The sequence below is a fragment of the Rattus norvegicus genome, chromosome 6 (assembly GCF_036323735.1).
Source record: "Rattus norvegicus strain BN/NHsdMcwi chromosome 6, GRCr8, whole genome shotgun sequence".
NCBI lineage: Eukaryota > Metazoa > Chordata > Mammalia > Rodentia > Muridae > Rattus > Rattus norvegicus.
Window position 1 is genome coordinate 60,630,373 of NC_086024.1, and position 22,112 is coordinate 60,652,484.

Sequence of the window (22,112 nt, forward strand, 5' to 3'; positions counted from 1 at the left end):
CTTTTGTTGATAGTTTAATTAGTTCCTGGGAGCTCCGGGGGGGGGGGGAGTCTGGTTGGTTGATATTGTTGTTCTTCCTATGGGGTTGCAAATCCCCTCATTTCCTTCAGTCCTTTCTCTAACACCTCCATTGGGGACCCGTTCTCAGTCCAATGGTTGGCTGTGAGCTTCTGCATCCGTATTTGTCAGGCTCTGGCATAGCCTCTCAGGAGACAACTTTATCAGGCTCCTGTCAGCATGCACTTGGCATATGCAATAGTGTCTGAGTTTGGTGACCTATATGGGATAGATCTCCAGATGGTGCAGTCTCTGGATGGACTTTCCTTCAGTCTCTGCTCCACACTTTGTCCCCATAATTTCCTTTAGACAGGAATAATTCTGGGTTAAAAATATGGAGATGAGTGGGTGGCCCCATCCCCCAAAGGAGGCTTTGTCTAACCTCTGGATATGGTCTCTACAGATTCCACAAACCCCCCCCCCAGACCTTTGTTGGTCACTTCAGATAATCTCATCCCTGTTGGGTCCCCGGAACTTCTTGCTTTCCTGGCATCTAGGGGCTTCTGGTGGCTACCCCCATGGCCCGCCCTCCACTACTATACACCTCTCTTCAAATTCCTGATCCTCTGTATATCATCCCCCTGTCTCCTCTCATACCTAATCCCAATTTTCCCCTCCCCCTCCACTCTTCCTTTCAAGTCCCTCTCACCCTCTGCCTTCTGTGAATATTTTTGTTCCCCCTTCTAAGAAGGACTGAAGCATCCACATTTTGGTCTTCCTTCTTCTTGAGTTTCATGTGGTCTGTAAATTGTATCTTAGGTATTCCGAGCTTTGGGGCTAATATCCACTTATCAGTGATCCTCAAATTGTTTCCTCTGATTATTGTTTCATCTGTACCTGCATGTGTTACTGTGCATCTGGGCCTCCCCTTCTTTGTCTTTTTTAATTAATTATTTTAATTATTTATGTTTCAAGGGTTATTTCCCTTCCTGGTCCCCCTCCATGAGCATTCCACCACATGCCCCCTACCCTTTGCCTCTAAGAGGGAGCTCCCCTCACGTTCCCATCCACTGAGACAGGTGCAGATGCTTACAGCTGACCATTGGACTGAGCCAGGGGACTCCAGTGGAAGAGTTAAGGGAAGGACTGAAGAAACTGAATGGGATTGCAGCACCATAAGAAGAGCAACAGTGTCAACTAAATGGACTCCTCAGAGCTCCCAGGGACTAAGCCATTGTCCAGCCATTGAACACAAATGAGCTGCTCGGTGGCTCCTGCTACATATTTAGCAGAGGACTTCCTTGTCTGGCCTCAGCGCTTGGTCCTTGGAGGCCTGATGTTCTTTCTTCATTCCACGGTGTTTGACATGATTAGAGATATTCTTCCTCCATGCTCTATATGGTTCATTCACCAAATTTCTTCTATTTTGATTTTTATTATCTAAGCATGCTATGAGCAACTATGTCTGTGTATGAATTTCATTACTGAAGTACTAAAACAAAACAAAACAAAGCCAAAAGAAATTTCATGTTAAAAAAAGGACACAACTGTGTGAGAGAGTCGACTTTTTTTGTCTATGGAGTTATCATATTATTCATCTTCAAAGAGTTAGGTAAAATACCTGTGGATAATAGTGTTAGAATGTAAGCAAAACGTGGAATCATAACATACATATGCATACACACATGTGTAACATTATGGAATAAATACTCTTGAAAAATTAAATGACTACTTACAAACTGATTGGCGTATACTCCCAAAGAGCATATGGAAAATAGCAATGTAACCTAGTGTTGATACAAATTTTCCACTGAAAAGCAGTGTAGGCATTTTTTTTAAGAATGAATGTCAAATCCTAATAACAGAACTAAGTTTTATAAAAATCTATTTCTAAATCAATTTACAGGATATATTTTTTTCAAAATACCAAATATATCTAATTTACTACACATAGATCTTTGAAATTATTTTCTATTTATGGCTTTGTGCTTTTAAAATTTGGAATAGTCATATAGCAATCAATTATTCATTTGATAGGATTTTATTGAAATAGACCATGACACATGTATTAGGGAAATATGAAAAAATAGACTGTAGGTAGATTAATTTCATGTGAATTTATATTTTTTTCATGGAAAGTATCACATGTCCCTGAGGTTTTTTATGCATTTACTATTTTTACCATGTTTTATATAATCTGAATGTGTGGTATGATATAATATGCATCGTTTAAAAAAGAATATATTCTTAGGTGCATACATATGCTCATGTTAAATAAAATATGGTATTAAAATAGCTTAAGCTGGGTTAAGGGGTTTGGGTGTTTTATTAAAATACAAAAATAGTTTGTACTTTTATAAGCCTGAACATTTTTGATCATTATTTCATAAACTTTACATGTGTATATATTTATTTCAATATCCTCATTTATAATATAGAGGTAAAAAGTAGTTACCTAGACACTTTAAAATTGAAATAATTTTGCATACCAAATCCTTTCGAGCTCATGATAACATCTTTTTGGAATTTTCAGAGAACAATGTGGTATCTAGAAGCTTACTCAAGCATTAGGCACTGTCTAATAAATGCTTTGCAAAACTAAAAATACACACTGACGTGTTTAGTCAGATTTCAGAGTATGGCGCTTTACATCACACTACATGCCAAAGTTCCTACTCATGCAAAATGGATTTGAACACAATTTGTGCATGCAGATCTCAAGTGGTAGCCTCTTAATAGATGCCAGCCACTCTTTATTGTTACCCTCTTTTATTTCAGTAACATTTTAATTAATTCACACTGATTGAATAAATGTACATTGAGACTTATTTCCTAATGAGGGCACATTTAGAGGAAAGGTTCTGCATCATCCTGATATCCTGTGGGTAATTATATTCTAATTATATGGTCAGGGGAAAAGAGGCTATAACTCAGTACTGATATTGTTCGCTGGGCCCAATTAATTACAAGCACATAATGAAAGTTCATGATAAGGTTGACTGGCAGTCAGTGTAAATTTTGACTCAATTGAATTGTACCTAAAGTGAATACAGAGCTGGACTTTAACCTGGTTAGAGAATGCTTTGGCATGAGATCAGTGGGTGTTCAGATGGACAAAAGATCAGAATGAATTCTATCATATGCTCTGTCTTCAATGGTTTTTACAAAGGACGATGAAAGGAGAACTGAGCTCTGACTGTAAATATTGTCATCAATACTCTCTCATTACCTGTGCTGGTCCTGGAAAGCAGAGTACACTGAATACATGATGAAAGAATCCTACAATCGGCTCACTTTTATAAAGAGGAGCAACAAGCATAACAGACAACATAATAAATGTATTATGGATATGAAATGGATAAGTAACAATCTGGTCTATTAGCTTCTGGGAAGTGGACTCTCTTCTCTCTTGTGCTCAAGCGTCATTATTTCTTTCTCTCCAATTAGAACAGAGTGATAAAGATGTAGATGTTTTCACCACATACTAGTCTTATTAGTGGGAGAAATCGTGAAGTAGTCACAGCACACATGTGCTCCTGTGCATGTTGTGTGTGCAGGTGCATATGTGTTTTTGAGACCCTTTTATTTCAAAAATTCATTAGGATACTTAAATATGCATGATGAGAAAATAGTATAAATGACACTGAGATCAAAATAAAAGGAAACTCAATAAAAGTCAAATGTGAAAAATTCTATTTAAATTTTTTTTAAGTTGAGGTTATATCATTTCTCCATTTCCTTCAAATCCTCTTAATATCTCCCTTGCTCTCCTTCAGATTCATGGCCTATCTTTCTTCGATTGTTATTGTGTTCTTATGTGTACATGTATATCTTTCTAAACACAATATGAACAGTGCATGTGATGTTACTTCTTTCTTGATCAGTTCATTCCATGTTGCTTTCATATTTGCTTTCAGGGAAAAATATTTTTTAAGGTAAGGTCCTTCACTTGCCAGGAGATTGCCAAGCTTACTAGGCTACGTGGATGGTTAGCCCTAGGGATCTGCCTATCTCTACTTTACTGGAGCTAAGGTTAAAATGACATGTCAACACACCAACCATTTGATGTGGGTTCCGGGACTGAAGTTTAGGTTCAAATTTGCATTTACCAAGTACTTTACTAACTGATCTCCCCAGCACAAGTAAAATAATTTTGACATTAAATTTCTGTAAATACAGTCTTGTAAATTTAGCTTTGGTCAAATTTAAAATAGAAGTGATTAGGCAAGAGACTGAATCTTCCCAAGTGGAGAGAAACTGGGAGGAAGGAGGAGGAAGAGGAGGAAGAGGAAGAGGAGGAAGAGGAGGAAAAGGAAGAAGAGGAGGAGGAAGAGGAGAGGTAGCCAAATGAGAATATTATATGAGAAATTTTTTTCAAAGAAATCCTCTACCATATAGCTTCAAAAATTATAATTTTGATAATTAGATTTTTATTAGATATAACAGTATTTATAGAAAAATATAATTTACAGTTCTTTGATCTGATGCAATTCACTGAGTTACACATTGCTTATGGTCAGCAGTAATGGTAGAACCACATGGTCTAAAATTCTGTATTGTTGCTTTTGTGTCTGAGTCTGCACACCTGACAGTCCACAACATATGTGAAAAGACAGTTTTTAAAAACAAAATGTATTTAGTCTCTAGACCTTAGGTATGCTCCAGTATACTTTATTCTCATGTGTGAGAGACAATGAGCTTCAACCCTCTAGCTAAGACTCTATTTCCTTAAACATTTTTCTTACTCTGATTTTCTCTCTCCTTTTTATATTTATTTTTCTCTTATTAAAAATACTCTTCAGCTTTTATCTTTTAATACCAGAGATACATAGTTATATATAGAAGAGAGGGAGCAGTTTAAAATAATTTTATTTGTGTACGTTTAGAATACTTCTGCAGTAAAAGGTCTCTTGAATTAATCCATATTGACCTTTAACAGTCCTTTGCTTTCTTTATTTTTTGCATATTATAAATTCTTCATTAACATTTAAATATAAAAATGGAAAGTTATTTATAGAAGTAATAAATCTCTGCCTCTCTGTCTCTCTCTCTGTCTCTTTGTCTCTCTGTCTCACTGTCTCTCTCTCTGTCTGTCTGTCTCTGTCTCTGTCTGTATATCTCTGTGTGTGTGTGTGTGTGTGTGTGTGTGTCTGTCTCTGTCTCTCTCATGTGTGTGTGTTTTTATGAGTGTGCTATACTGAAAATCAAACCTAGAACTCTGTTTAGTAGGCAACTTCATGACCACTTATGTACATCTACAGCTGCCAAGAACAACAAATACAGCAACAGTATATCTTTTCTGTTATTTAAATAGTGAGAGCTAATGAGAGCATTGGGTAGCAAACAAGTTTCTGTGTTTAACTCTAATTTTGGGTACTAATTGCTTAATTAATAAAATGTTTCTTCTTAATCTTAAAAAAATGGGTCAGTTTAGTTCAATAAGAGAATTAGATGAGATTTTAAAGGTAAAATCAATATCCTAAAGATATGAACTTTCATATGTAAGAGTAAGGCCTAATTTTGTTAATTTCGTATTTGTCTTAAAATAACAGATGACCCTCGTAATGTGAATACTCTGTGCCTATAATATTTTGACTAACTAAAACTTCCAATAATCTCCACCAAAGATTTTTCTTCATCCTGTGACAATACGGATTAAATTGTCAATTTAAAATGATTACATATTAGAAAATACAAAGGCAAAAAATATCCTAATGCGTAGTTAAGAGTAATAGGATTTTAAGATTTCTTTGATATTAAATTGAACTTAATAAGTTCCCTGAAGGCAAATGCATCTTTTAAACTAATTATCTGTTCTGTGTATTCTATTTAATATTAAAAAGCTACTGATTAAATAAAATCAATCACATTCTTCTGTAGTCACATCTCTCGTTGATTAAATAAAAATATACAGTTCCTGTATTAATTCTAATTAAAAATATATTACACGAGAATTATATACTCAAGATAATTTTCAAAACTAAAACATTTATTCATTTCATCCTCAATATTTAAAAATATGTACAGAAGAGTGGAAAAGCAGTAATATGATATCTGAATTTATATCCTGAGAAAGAGCAATTGGCTTTTTCAACATGAGGCCTTCATGTAACTCGAGAAGATGCAACCTGCAGGCAGGATAATTTAATGGCCACACTTCACCTACCTGTTCTGCTTGTAGGAAGCTCGCTTTCTTTTCAGGAGGCAGAGTTCTATCTGGAAAATTTCTCAGGGCCTGTACCATTATTAGGTGGGCCTTCAGTTTCGCTTGCTTCTCTGTCTCGTCCTTAGTTACTGTATTTTAATGCTCAGAGAACTTCAGTCTGCTCCCTTACCTTCTTCACCTCCACACCTCTCTGCCAAGCCTACCTGCTCTAAGCTCATGGCAGTGGCTAGCTAATATCTCTCCTGATTGAGGAAGAGGAATCCCTACATTAGCATCCATGAACTACTAGTTCAAGCCAAGTAGGAACAAAGTGACAGAGAGATACTGAGTTCATTCTACAATAATTGTTACTGCTTGCTTTTACACACGAACTATTGGTTTTTCCAATATATATATATATATATATATATATATATATATATATATATATATATATATATATATATAACTTTGGCTTTTTGATATCAGATCTTAGAACCTTTCTCACATTTTTCAAAACAATTTATTGGTTATTTTGTTTATTTACATTTCAAATGTTACCCCCCCCTCCCAGTTTCCTCTCTGACATTCCATGCCATCCTCCCTCCCCCGGCCTCCATGAGGGTGCTCATCCACCCACTACCCACTCCCACCTCGCCATCTAGCACCTTCCTTACTCTGGGAAACCAAGCCTTCACAGGACCAAGGACTTCCCTCCCTTGAATGCCAGACAGGGCCACCCACTGCTACATATGCAGGTAGAGCCAGGGGTCCCTCCATGTGTATTCTTTGGTTAGTGGTTTCCTTCCTGGGAACTCTGGGGGATCTGGCTGGTTGATATTGTTGTTTTTCTTTGGGGTTGCAAGTCCCTTCAGCTCCATCGATCCTTCCCCTAACTCCTCCATTGGGGCCCCCTGCTCAGTCCAATGGTTGACTGCAAGCATGAACATCTGTATAGGTAAGGCCCTGGCTGAGCCTCTCTGGAGACATCCATATCAGACTCCTGTCAGGAAGCACTTCTTGGCATCAGCAATAGTGTCTGAGTTTGGTGTCTGTATATGGGATGGATCTCTAGGTGGTCCTTCAGTCTCTGCTCCCTTTATCCCTGTATTTCATTTAGACAGGAACAATTCTAAGTTAAATTTTTGAGAAGGGTAGGTGGCCCCATTCCTAACCTCTGGATATGGTCTCTACACATTCTCTCTCCACTTTTTGGATATTTCAGCTAATGTCATCCCTATGGGATCCTGAAAGCCTCTTGCTTTCCTGCCATCTTGGACTTTCCGTTGACTATCTCCAGTTCTCAATCCTCCATTGCTACACACCTCTGCTCAAATTCCTGATGCTCTGTACATCTCCCCTGTCCCTCCCATACCTGATCCTGCCCCTCTTTTTCCTCTTCCCTCCCTTCTCCTCCCAAGTTTCTCCTACCATCTACCTCCTATGAATATTTTGTCCCCCCTTCTAAATAGAACTGAAGCATTCACACTTTGGTCTTCCTTCTTCTTGACCTTCATAAAATCTGTGAGTTGCGTCTTGGGTATTCAGAGCATTTTTTCCTAATTTCTACTTATCAGTGAGTATATACCATGTGTATTCTTTTGTGATTAGGTTACCTCACTCAGGATATTTTCTAGATCCATCCATTTGCCTGCAAATTTCATGAAGTCATTGGTTTATATTTATATTTGTTTATTTTTATTGAATATTTTATATTTACATTTCAAATGTTATTCCTTTTCCCCCTCTCCTATGCCCTCTTCTCTTCTTCTATGAAGGTGCTCCTACTCCCACCTACACACTTCCACCTCAACACCCTGGCATTCCCCTACACTGGGGAAATAAGCCTTCCCAGGACTAAGGGCTTCTCCTCCCATTGATGCCACACAATGCCATCTTCTGCTACATATGTGGCTGGAGCCATGGATCCCTCTATGTGTACTCATTGGTTAGTGGTTTAGTCCCTGGGAGCTCTGGTGGGGTCTGGTTGGTTGATATTGTTGTTCTTCCTATGGGGTTGCAAACCCCTTCAGCTCCTTCACTTTTTTCTCTAACTCCTCCAATGGGGTTCCCTTGTTCAGTCCAATGGTAAGCTGCAAATATCCTCATCTCTATCAATAAGGCTCTGGCAGACTCTCAGGAGATACCCATATCTGCTTCCTGTCAGCAAGCACTTCTTGGCATATAGAGACTGAGTTTGGTGGCTGCAATAGAGACTGGGTTTGGTGGCTGCATGTGGAGCAGTCTCTGGATGGTCTTTGCTTCAGTCTCTGCTCCACTCTTTGTCCCTCTATTTACTCCTGTAAATATTTTGTTCTCCCTTCTAAGAAGGATTGAAGCATCCACATTTTGATCATCCTTCTTCTTGAGCTTCATATGGTCTGTGAATTGTTTCTATTAATTTTAATGGCTGAGTAGTACTCTATTGTGTAAATATACATTTTTTTGTATCCATTCCTCTGTTGAGGAACATCTGGGTTGTTTCTAGATTCTGGCTATCATAATAAGGATGCTCTGAACATTTCTCACATTTTTATTACTCTGTCATTCCTGTGAGTTCTCACATTGAGATTCTTGTGAGGTTTACAGCGTACCTGTGTCTTAACCATTAGATATTAGCTTGGAAAAAGCTCAACGGGAAAACTGCAGTATCTACTTATACAGGCCCCACCTCATCTGAAGGTTCATGGTAACTAGGCCCTTGGTTACCATTCATTATGACTCTCCCCTCCAACTTTCTCTGCTTTTCTTTTCCATCAGCTTACTGTTATATTTTTCTCATTTTTTTCTTTTTGGCAATAGAACTTTAAGTCACCATGAAAAACAAAGTCATTATTTCTTTCCCATTTATATGCAAGCATGCCTTTCCTCCAAATATTCACTGCTTTTATCAGAATAAAGTGCACATTTTATTTCCATTTCATTAAGGAAATATTCTAATACGTTTAAAAAGTATATAATGGAAAAGTAGCACATATGAACTCTCAAATATATAATGCTTATCAAACACTTTACAGTAAGACCTAGGAAATATCAAACTTATATTTGATAACTGCTGTTATTTGTCATGTATTTATAAGTGTTTCTTCATATGCAAAGTTGTATAGATTCACATTATATTGTATAACGCATTTATACTTATAATTACCACATATGATACACAATTCACACCTATTTATATATAAAATCTATATTAAAGATTAACTTGCATTTTTACACTAAATCACATGTATTGTGATACAAAATCCCTAAATATTTCAGCAAATACTTTTTGCCATTAAGCATAATTTTCCACATAATAAAATTACTTTTCTGACTTCTAAGAAAGTTAGCAACAATTCCATATTATCACTTGTTATCTTGACCTGCATTTTAATATTTATGATTATCTGAAACGTACCTTTTATTGCTTTTATTCGCTAATTACGTTTTATGGATACAGATTTCTTGTTTTGACACACTGTATTCAGTGATTGTAGTGAACCATTAATGGATCCACCATCGCTTTATTGAGCGTTCCAGTTGAGCTTCCTCGTGGGAGACAAAGGAGAATGTGTATTTCTAAGTTGGAAGCCCTCTCAGATTCTGTTCACCGTGTTTGAAGAAGGGCTCCTTTTGGTTGCTCAGGAGTCTCAGCGTCCCGTAGACCATGAGTTTAGATGGAATGAAGATCAGTAGGAACGAGGTGAGGATAGTGCTGACAGACTGTTTTGAACAGACTTTGGTAGAAATGAGCGCATTGGTCCATCATTCATTGGCTTACCTGTTCCTTACACTGAGAATATTAGAAATTAGAATGATTATTAAAATCAACAAGTTTTCAGTGAAAACTCTGCCAGCCTCTTGTCATTCTATAATAATACCGATTACTTCTAGATTTCTCCTGTCAATGAGATATGTGACCCATGTTCCTTCTTTCAATTTAATAAATCTTTGATTATAAACCTGTACAGCAGTATTTGATACGTATGTTATGGAAGGGTCTTCTAAAATAAATTGTAGTTCAGGAAACCTTAATTTTGTCTAAAATTCTTCTAGCTACATCAGATTCTGATTCCTTCCCTCTCTGCCGCTGCTCAGTTTCTAGGGTATCTTATCTATCATAGATATAGAGATACATCTATTATTTTTCTATTTTTCTATTCATACATGCATCTATCTACCACTTCCCTCTTCCTCTCTAGAGTTCTACTAGTTGAAAGATGGTACAACAGAATTTTCTATGTATTGTTTTTAATATCCACCATTGAAGTCTAGTATTCCTTCACCTGGCTTAGATATGGGGCATAAGATGAAATATAACTGTACACATATAAATAAGATATCCAAGTTTCAAATCTAACTTTTCATCCACAGTGGGAAATTTTATCTTGATAATCAACTATCCCTACGAATTGGTATTTTATATACTAAGTTCCAGAGAAGCCAGGATTCCAGGATTCAAATTTATTAATCTAAATATTCTTTTTGCTTTGTGAACTGAGCATTGGCACAAACACACATGTACACCCCCCCCACACACACACACACAAATACACATACCTAAGATTACTCACAGTCATAGCAGTGGAAGATAATGGAAGATATACTCTCTTGAAGGCAAAAAATTTTCTATTTAAACTGGTTCTTCAAAACTACTCTCAAATTTGATGCGCCAGGGTGGTGAGAATATTTTAGGGTGGGGGGAGGGACTCTACCTCCTCAGAAGAGAAGGGAATGTGTGGAAGGGAGGAAAAATTGTGGGAGGTGGTAACCAAGAAGGGAGGCAGCATTCAGGATATAAAGTGAAATAAAAAAATAAAGGAAAAAAGCCTACTACCAAATAAAACAGTTTTACATATTTAATTTTTACATAAATTACATAGACTTACTAATAGTGATGGAGTACTACTACATTACTTGTTTTCAGATTATGGAGATATAACTGCCAGCTTTTCCAATCAGGCCCACAGAAGAGATTTTCAATATTTCTCCTGCTGCTGAAAAGCTCAGTCTGTAGGAAGAGATGAGAGCATGTGGGAAAATGCAACACTGCCAGGAAAAAGGGGAAAGACCTAAAGTTAGGGAGATTACTATGTCAATGCCACTCATGAATGAGTTCTTTTACAAACAATGAGGTCTGTCACAAATAAAGGCATCTTTGGATATTCCTTGTCTCATAACTCTGTGTTGGAACTACTTCTTCCTCTTCCTCTTCCTCTTTCTCTTCTTCTTCTCCTTCTTCTCCTCAACTTCCTTGTCCTCCTCTTTTTCTTCTTCTTCCTCTTCACTTTATATTTTATTTCTCTTTTTAGAGCTTTTGTTTTCCAATCTACAGGTCCTTTGTGTACATATTATGGCTTCTGGTTTTACGTTTTTGTGGGATTCCTGAGTGTGGAAATGAGCGGGTCTCTTGTGTCTATATCTGTTCCTTATGCTTTTTGTGGGCTCTTTTCCTTCTGTTTGTTTGCTATTACCTGTTCTGATGTGTTTTGTTTTATTTTATTTTATTATTATTTCTCAGAAGCTTGTTAGCTCCTAAGGAGAGAAAGAAAGAAGATGGATCTGAATTGTGGGGATGGTAGGGAGACACTGGGAAGAGTTGAAGAGAGAAAACTGTTATCAGGATATATTATACCAAAAAAATTCTACCTCAACAAATAAGACTATACATGGACTGACCCTGGGCTCCAACTGCATAGGTAGCAATGAATAGCCTATTAAGGGCACCAGTGGAAGGGGAAGCCCTTAGTCCTGCCAAGACTGAACCCCCAGTGAACGGGATTGTTGGGGGGAGGGCACTAATGGGGGAGGATGGGGAGGGGAACACCCATATAGAAGGGGAGTGGGAGGGATTAGGGGGATGTTGACCTGGAAAACGGGAAGGGGAATAACAATTGAAATGTAAATAAGAAATACCCAATTTAATAAAAATGGAGGAAAAAAAGAATTTGCAAATGACTATATTATATTAATAAAATAATCATTGTAAAGTAAATGTGTAACATGTAAAGGAAATGGGAATTTGGGTTCTTGATTGGGTGCTGGTCAGTGTAGGCTGCTTAGCTTTAATTATGCTTTGGTAAGTTACTTCACAGTCTTTCATACTCTGCTTTGAGCACCCATTGTTCGATAGAAAGATGCCCATTTACTTAATCCAGGGAAACAAAATGTATATGAACAGTCTATAGTTACAATTCATATACCTCATAGATACATGGTGCTATGGTAACACGCATTGGTGTTTTATTTTTAGCTTTGTTTTTTTTTTCTGTTTTTTCATCAACTTCTTTTTTTCAGCAGACTATGCCCACTGCCGGAACTTCAGTTCCTGAGGTACGTATGAAAAATCTTATAACTTTTACAACTGAAAATCATGATCATCTTAGATTCATGTAACAGATAGTTTAATGATTTCCAAATCACACATGATATTAAAACATTTAAAATAAATATGATAATGTTATTATATTACCAACATTTTGATATTGAAAGCAAAATTCTTTGTATTGAATTTTTCATTTTACTTGTGTCAAAAATTGAAAATAACATAAATTTTGTGTGGTAAACTATGTAGAGAAAAAGCAAAATTTCCTTTGCAAAAAGTATGGCTTCTGTGTATTTTATTAGGTATGAAATTCTCAGTAACATTGATTTAAAAAAATGCCAAAAATACAAATCACTTCAACGTTTTAAGACCATCAGCATGTAGCATGTGATAATAGTGTGCTGAGAAATTTTGCTCACTAGAGTGAAATAACTAGCATGTTATAGCTAGCATACGGCATCATATACAACTTCATCAGAACCATATGCAATCAACATAAATGACTTTTGCTTACAATTAAGTATAATTATTAACACAGCATTTAGATAATTTTAATGAAAACTTTTTCATAATTTATTTTTCTATTCACATTACATGCCAATTGCTGCCCGCAGCTCCCTCTCACTCCACTCCTCCTGTTCCCACCCTTGCAAATTCCTCCCTCCATCACTCTCTCCCCTTCTCTGAGAAATGCAAGACCAACCCTTAGGTACCACCCCACTCTTGGACATCTAGTCCCAGCAGGAATAAGCATCTCCTTTCTCACTGAATCCCACCTAGGAAGTCTACATAGGGAAAGGAGATTCAACAGGAAGCAACAGAGTCAGAGATAGTCCCTGTTACAATTGTGAGGGGACCCACATGAAGGCCAAGCTGCACATTTGTGACAAATGTTGTAGGGAATGGTGAACTAGGTCCAGACCCCTCATGCCCTTTATTGGTGGTTCAGTCTCTATGAGCCCCTTGAACACAGTTTAGTTGACACTGTAGGTCTTCTTGACCCTTCTAGCTCACTCAATTCTATTTCCCACTCTTCCACAAGATTCCCTAATCTCTGCCTGATATTTGGCTGTGGGTCTCTGCATCTGTGTCCATCCACTGCTGGATGAAACCTTTCAGGAGACAATTATGCTAGGTTTCTGTCTGCAAACATAGCAGAATATCATTGATTAAGCAGGCGTTGGTGCTCTCCCTGGGATGATTATCAAATGAGGCCAGTGGTCCATTCCTTCAGACTCTCCTCCATCTTCATACTTGTGTATTTTGTAGTCAGACAATTTTTGGTTTAAAAATTTTGCGAGTTGGTCGATGTCCTACTCCTTCCACTGAAAGTCCTACCTTGCTATAGGAGGTGACCACAAGAGTCTATATGCCGCCCCCCACTACTGGCAATCTCTGTTATAGCCACTCCCATAGACTATCCATATTCTCCCCCATCCAGGACTTCATCTGTTCACAGAGATGCTCACCATGAATCTCCTCTATCTATCTATCTATCTATCTATCTATCTATCTATCTATCTATCTATCTATCTATCTATTTTTACACTCCTGATTTTATTCCTACTCCTGGCCCAACACCCCCACCCTGAGAACTCCCTTTACTCCCCCCACACACAAGGATGTCCCCACCCCACCCACCCCACCAGACCTCTAAACTTGCTGGGGCCTCCAGTCTCTTGAGGGTTAGGTGCATCTTCTCTGACTGAACCCAGACCTGGGAGTCCTCTGTTGGAGGCCTCAACTCAGCTGGTGTGTGCTGCCTGGTTGGTGATCCAGTGTCTAAGAGATCTCAGGGGCCCAAGTTAATTGAGACTGCTGGTCCTCCCTACAGGGTTGCCCTCCTCCTTAGATTCTGCCAGCTTTTCCCTGATTCAACCAGAGGGATCAGCAGCTTCTGTTTGTTGGTTGGGTGCACAGATCTGCATCTGAGTCTTTCAGTTTCTTGTTGGGTATTTTGGAGAGCAGTCATGGTAGGTCCCTTTTTTGTGAATGCCCCATAGCTTCAGTAATGGTGTCAGGTCTTGGGGGCCTCCCCTTCAGCTGGATCCCACTTTGGGCCTGTTCCTGGACCTTCTTTTCCTCAGGCTCTTCTTCATTCCCACTATCTTTTATAGGATATATTATTTATTTACATTTCGAATGTTATCCCCTTTCCTGGTTACCCCTCTGAAAACCCCCTCTTCTGTCTTCCTTCTTCTATAAGGGTGCTCCCCCCACTACCACCACCCCACCCTGGAATTCCCCTACATTGAAGGAACAAGCCTTCACAGGACCAAGGGTTTCTTCTTCTCCCATTGATGTACGACATTGCTATCCTCTGCTACATATGTGTCTGGAGCCATGGGTCAATCCACTTGTGCTCTTTGGTTGGTGGTTTAGTCCCTGGGGTGTCTGGTTGGTTGATATTGTTGTTCTTTCTATAGGGTTACAAACCCCTACAGATACTTCAGTCCTTTCTTTCTCTAACTCCTCCATTGGGGACCCTGTGCTCAGTTCACTGGTTGGCTATGAGCATTCGCCTCTGTAATTGCCATACCACCCTTAATTTGCCTGATCTCCTCTGATATCCACACTTCCTTCCAGTTCTCTCCAATCACCTCTTTCTCCATAACTGATCACCATCCCCGTATTCCTCTTTAGTTCCCTATCCAAATAAGTGCTCTATTTCCATCTATTTAGGATGAATATTTTTGTCACCCTTCTGAGTGACACTCACACATCTTCCCTTGGGGGCCCGCTTTATTATTCAGAGTTTTTGGGTCTGTGGATTTTAGCATGGTTATGCTGTACTTCATGGGCTAATGTCAAAATATAATTGTGTATATACTATATGCATTTTTCTGGCTCTGGGCTACCTCAGGATAATATTCTCAATTTCCATTCATTTGCTTGCAAAATTCACAGTGTCTATGTTTTTAATAGCTGAATAGTATTCCATTGTATAGCTGTACCACATTTTCTTTACCCATTCCTTAATTAAAGGGCATCTATGTTGTTTCTGTTTCTGTTTTACAAGTAAAGCTTCAGTGAACATAGCCAAGCAAGTCTCCCTGTTGTATTTGGGGCATCTTTTGGGTATATGTCCAGGAGTGATATATCTGGATCTTGAGGTAGACCTTTTCACAATTTTCTGAGAAACAACAAATTGTACATGCAAAGATGTTGTACATGTTTCCTCCCACCAGCAGTGGAGGAGTTTTCTGCTTGTCCCACATCCTTGACAGCATGAGCTGTCACTAATATTTTTCATCTTAGTCACTCTGATAGATATAAGAGGGAATCTTGTTTTGATTTGCATCAAATCTGATTTGTCCTGTTAAGAAAGGACATTGAAGGTTTCTTTAAGGGCTTCTTGGCCATTCAAGATACCTTCGTTGAAAAATCTCTGTTTAGCTCTTTACCCCAGTTTTAATAAATTTATTTGGTTTGTTGGTGTCAAATCTATTGAGTTCTTTATATATTTTTGATACTAATACTCTGTTGGATGTAAAGTTGGTGAAAATCTTTTCCTATTCTGTAGGCTACTGTTTTGTCCTATTGATGGTGTCTTTAGCCTTTCAAAAGCTTTTCAATTTCATGAAATCCAATTTATTATTTATTAATCTTAGTGATGGAACTATTGGTGCTCTGTTTATAAAGTTGTCCCCTGTACCAATGATCTAAAAGTTACTTCCCACATTTTTCTTAGATTTATAATCGTTTTAATGTTGAAGTCTGTGATACACTTTGACTTAAGTGTTGTGCAGGGTAGATATGGATCCACTTGCATTCTTCTACCCACAGACATTCGCTTGAATCTGAACCATTTGTTAAAGATACATTAATTTTTCTATTATATGGCTTATGGTTCTTTGTCAAATATCAAGTGTTTATATATGTGAGAATTTATTTTCGTGTCTTTGATTCTATTCCATTGACCAAACTGTCTTTTTCTATAATAAAACCAAGGACAAAGAGAGTATCCAAATTAACAAAATCAGAAATGAAAAGGGAGATATAACAACAGAAACTGAGGCTTTTTTTTTTCGGAGCTGGGGACCGAACCCAGGGCCTTGCACTTGCTAGGCACGCGCTCTACCACTGAGCTAAATCCCCAACCCCAAAAACTGAGGCTTTTCAAAAAACATCAGATCATACTGAAAAAGTCTATAATTAACAAAACTGGAAAATCCGGATGAAATGGACTGTTTTCTAGACAGATAGCAGGTACTACAGTTAAATCAGGTTCAGATAAACCATCTAAACAGTCTCATAATACCCAAAGAAATAGAAACAGTCATTAAAAGTCTCTGAACCAAAAGAAGCCCAGAACCAGATAGATTAAGTATAGAATTATATCAGACCTTCATAGAAGACCTCATATCAATACTGTCCAAACTATTCCACAAAATAGAAACAGAAAGAACACTACCCAATTTATTCTTTGAAGCCATAATTACGGTTATACCTAGACCACACAAAGACCCTACAAAGAAAGAGTACTTCAGAACAATTTTGCTTATGAATATCAACACAAAAATACTCAATAAGATTTTTACAAATAGAATTCAAGGACAAATCAAAATGATCATCCATCATGACGAAGTAGGTGTCATCCCAGGGTACAGATATGGTTCAATATACGGAAATTCATCAATGTAATACACTACATAAACAAACTCAAAAAAATATGATCATCTCATTAGATGCTGAGAAAGTATCTGGCAAAATTTATCATCCCTTCATGGCAAAAGACTTGGAAAGATCAGGAATTCAAGGTTCACAACTAAGCACAGTAAAAGCAATATACAGCAAACCGTAGCCAACATCAAATTAAATGGAGAGAGACCTGAATCAATCCCACTAAAGTCAGGGACCAGACAAGACTGCCTACTCTTTCCCTCCCTAATCAGTATAGTACTTGAAGTCCTACCCAGAGCAATAAGACAACAAAAGGAGGTCAAAGGGATACAAATTGGAAAGGAAGAAGTTAAAATATTATTATTTGCAGTTAAGTGACCCAAAAATTCCATCAGAAAACATTTAAACCTGATAAACAACTTCAGCAAAGTGGATGGATGTAAAATTAACTCAAAACAAATCAGTAGCCTTCCTCTATTCAAAGGATAAAGAGAATGAGAAAGAAAGTAGGGAAATGGCAACCTTCACAATAATTACAAATAATAATAAATACCTTGGTGTGACGCAACCCAAGCAAGTGAAATATCTATACAGGAAGAACTTCAAGCCTCTGAAGAAAGAAATTGAAGAAGCTTTCAGAAAATGGAAACATCTCCCATGCTCATGGATTGGCAGGATAAATACATTAAAATGGCGAACTCACCAAAAGCAATCTACAGATTCAATGCAATCATCATCAAAATTCCAGCACAGTGCTTCATAGAATTATGAAGAACAATTTGAAAATTCATTGGAATATCAAAGAAAAAACCAGCATAGCTAATACTGTTGGGGGAATCACCATCCCTGACCTCAAGTTGTATTACAGAACAATCGTGATAAAAAGTACATGGCATTGGTATAGAGACAAGCAAGTAGATGAATGGAATACAAGACCCAGAAATGAACCCACCCACCTATGGTCACTTGATCTTTGAAAAAGGAGCTAAAACCATCCAATGGAAAAAAGACAGCATTTTCAGAAAATTGGATCTGGTTCAACTGGAGGTCAGCATGCAGAAGACTGCAACTCAACCCATGCATAGCTCCTTATACAAAGCTCAAGTTCAAGTGGATCAAAAACCTCCATATAAAACCAGATACACTGAGACTAGTAGAAAAGAAAGTGGGGAAGAGCCTCAAACACATGGGCACTGAGGAAAATTTCCTGAACAGAACACCAATGGCTTGTGTTCTACGATCAACAATCAACAAATGAGACCTCATAAAATTGCAAAGCTTCTGCAAGACAAAGGTCAATGTCAACAGGACAAAACAGCAAAACACTGATTCTGAAAAGATCTTTACCAGTCCTACACAGATAGAGGGCTAATATCCAAAATATACAAAGAACTCAAGAAATTAGGACTTCAGAGAACCAAATATTCCTATTAAAAATAGGGTAAAGAGCTAAATAAAGAAATCTCAACTGAGGAGTATTGAATGGCTGAGAAACACCTAAAGAAATGTTCAACATCAGGGAAATGCAAATCAAAACAGCCTTGAGAGTTTACCTCACACCAGTCAGAATGGCTAAGATCTAAAATTAAAAGAAAAAAAATAGCTTGGAAAAGCTAAGAAGAAGGAAGACCAAAATGTGGATGCTTGGGTGCTTCCTTCCTTCTTAGAGTGGAGAACAAAAAACTCACAGGAGTAAATACAGGGACAAAGAGGGGGACAAGGACTAAAGGAAAGTCACCCAGAGACTGTCCCACCTGGAGGTCCATCCCATATGCAGCCACTAAACCCAGTCACTATTGTTGATGCCAAGAAGAGCTTGTTGACAGGAGCCTGATATGGATGTCTCCTGAGAGACTCTGGAAGAGCGTTATTGATATAGATGAGGATGCTTGCAGCTAATCATCGAACTGAGCATGGGACTGCAATGGAGGAGCTAGGAAAAGAGTTGGAGGAGCTGAAGGGGTTTGCATCCCCATAGGAAGAACAATATCAACCACCCAGAACTCCCAGAGCTCTCAGGGACTAAACCACCAATCAAAGAGTACACATGGAGGGACCCATGACTCCAGCTGCATATGTAGCAGAACATGGCCTTGTCCAGCACAATGAGAGGAAAAGCCCTTGGTCCTATGAAGGCTCATTCCCCCAATGTAGGAGAATGCCAGGGCATTGAGGTGGGAGTGGGTGAGTGGGAATGGAAGCAACCTTGTAAAAGCAGGGGGAGGACAGAGAGGGTATGGAAAGGATAACATTTGAAATGAAAATGCATAAGATCTCCAAGAAAAATAAATTAAAAACAGGAAGAAAGTCCTTCCTCACCTCAAGCCTCACTGCAATGTACAGCCTCAACAAGAGACACATGAAGAGTTTAATGGAAACATGTTTTAATAAAAACTTTCACTGAGTTGTTCAAGTTCCCGCTATTATTGAACTGCTATTTTCTCCCAGTACCAGTGAGTCCATTTTCTATGTTTATCCTGGCATAAATCTTCTCCTTTTTAAGGTGGCATAAATAGTGACTTTCAATGGGAAATAGCCTACAATATAATAAGCAACAGGAGGAGTGTGACTCTAAAGCCATACATATGCCTTTGTCCAGAGTTACTTTTATTGAAATAAAGCTTTATTTAAATTGAGAAATGGGGGTTGGGAAGACATATAGGTGTTCCTCCTCACTTGCTCATCTAAAAGCGAGCTCAGGTTTCATTCCCGGTGTCCACGTAGCAGCCCACAACTGTCTGTCACAGTAGTTCCAGGCCACCTTACAGCTTTTTGACACCCTTCTCTGACATCCACAGGTGTTCATGTGGTACATGTCCTATATGTAGGCAAGTCACTCATGCACATAAAATTAAATGAATAAATCTAAAAGTAAGATCTTAAATCAAGAAATGGGTATCATTAGACTGTCATTCATTTTGTTTGTGCTTAACTTTTTTTGTTCATTTGAAGTTTTTAATTAATTTTTGTTTAACAAAAAATAACAGGTTTCATTTTAACATCCTCACACATAAATTGTGCCATGTTTTTCCTTTCCTCATAACTCTCTCTACCACTTCTCCTTTCATTTGTTTTTTATGATTCTATTTTGGTTTTTATTAGAACAGCCAGTGCTCTTACCTTCAGAGCCATCTATCTCTCCTATGCTTAACTTTTATATGTAAATTTAATCAAGAATTCTGGTCATCAACTAAGTTTTAATATAGCTTCTCAGTATTCCCCATAGATTTACATGATTTGACTTTTTATTTGAGATACATTTGGCCATTGAAATATTCAAACTGCAGAATAGGTCACTACCAACAGCAGGTAGTTACTATATTTTTTGTCTGGAAACTATTAAATTTGATAACCCTGAAGTATTGCAAGGACTCTTTAAATACCACAAACAAGAACACGATGCAATGGGCTAATTTCTCAGCATTTCTGGGTGATTTCTGTGACCGTATCCCAGTCTCAGAAAGGGTGGTAATCCCATGCATACCACTGGTGTGGTGGCTGAGAAGGCAAGTACTGGGATCCAAGCAATGTCTGCAGTTAATGCAGAGCATGTTTTCTTATGGTTTTATATGAAGCCAAGTGCTCTGTGGTTGTAAGTTTCTCATGCTGAGATTGCACAGAAAAGAGAAACTCCTGTGCTGGAGATAATCATCACTCGCTGCTTGTAGTTGTCAAGTGATCGATAGCAGCAGGCTTAAGCATTGTCATGAACATCTCTTTTGAGAGAGCAGCTTTCACCACTGTACAAACACTGCACCTCTCAGAATCAGCATGGTACAGAAAAAGGCTCGTTTGTACAGCAAGTATTTAAAGTGAGTCCCCCCCCCCCCATTTATTCTCTCTTTCTGTTTTCTGTGAATGGTGCCTGGCTTTTTCCTCTCTGCTTATTATAATGATTATTCTCCGGGAATTCAAATACAATGCATTTCCCTGTTAAGATCTGTTGCGTGACTCTTGAAGCCTGAGAATCAAAATAACATTGAATTTTGTGTTTAAAATGTCTGCATAGCAAACACAAGTGGTTGATATTTGAAAACGCTCAAATATCAATAACTGCGTTTTTTAAGTTTGTGGTTATATGTTCTATATTCTCGTGGTCTTGGAGAGTTCTTTTCAATGTTTGAATAATTTCTCTTGACTAAAGGAATAATTTTCCCACTCATTTTTACCTAGGATAATTTATCTGGCAGAAGGGAATTTGTCTTAAATAGTGGCTTAGAGCTCAAAAACGCTGAAAATCGAGACTGCAGGTTAAAAGGCAAACCCAGCTCACCATTGTTCCCAAAGGATTTTTTCTGTGTGAAGTTGGGGTTAAAAAGATGGGAAGCTCTTCCTGAAACAACATTGTTTTAACATTGGTAATTTGTTCTCTTAATATCATAGTGGCAAGATTAATGCTCTCTTAGAGTGTCAGGCAAAGCTCTCTGGACAGCATTTTTTAAAGGATGTAAGTGTTTCCCCTCCTTGGTCCTCATAGGACAGAAAAAGTAAGGGTTTTCTAAGTGGATGTCAGAAACTGTAGCTAATACTCTCTTGGTTAACTTATGCTCTGTACATAAGTTCCATAAATATTTCAGAGAACCACGAGACAGGTTGGAAATATGAAACATGTGAGTGTAATAATAAGTGAACTCTGAAGACGCGGGCACTAGAGCATTAGCTTCTCCCACCTCTCACTCAGACTCTTGATTATTTCTCCAAACTCAGTCAACTTACACATCTTACAAAGTAAGATCAATGGGAGGAGAGGCCCTTGGTCCTCTGAAGGCTCAATGCCCCAGTGTAGGGGAATGCCAAGGCAGGGAGGTGGGAGTGGGGAGTGGGTGGGTGGGGGAGCATCCTCATAGGAGCAGGGGTAGGGGGATGGGATGGGGGTCCTGGGTTTGGGGGGAAGGAAACTGGGAAAGGGGATAACATTTGAAATGTAAATAAATAAAATATCCAATAGAAAATATTTTTTGAAAAGAAATACCCTTGTTTTCTTGATATATGTGGTTTTAAGTGAATGTTTACCATTTTAATATTAGACAAATTATACAC

General features: G+C 38.0%; 1 protein-coding gene across 12 annotated transcripts in view; it reads left to right on the forward strand.

Annotated features, from left to right (window-relative positions):
* Nucleotides 1-22,112, forward strand: part of Dgkb (diacylglycerol kinase, beta) — a 756,320-nt gene that overhangs the window by 262,272 nt on the left and 471,936 nt on the right. For 4 of the 12 annotated variants that reach the window (XM_063262362.1, XM_063262360.1, XM_063262361.1 and 1 more), the window contains one exon: nt 12,425-12,457. The exons of 4 other annotated variants lie outside the window; for them this stretch is intronic. In XM_063262362.1, the coding sequence (XP_063118432.1) occupies nt 12,425-12,457 (33 nt within the window). Of the gene's footprint in view, nt 1-12,421; nt 12,458-22,112 lie in introns of all 12 variants that reach the window. 4 more of the 12 variants (XM_017594328.3, XM_017594330.3, XM_017594329.3 and 1 more) reach the window with 1 other exon arrangement.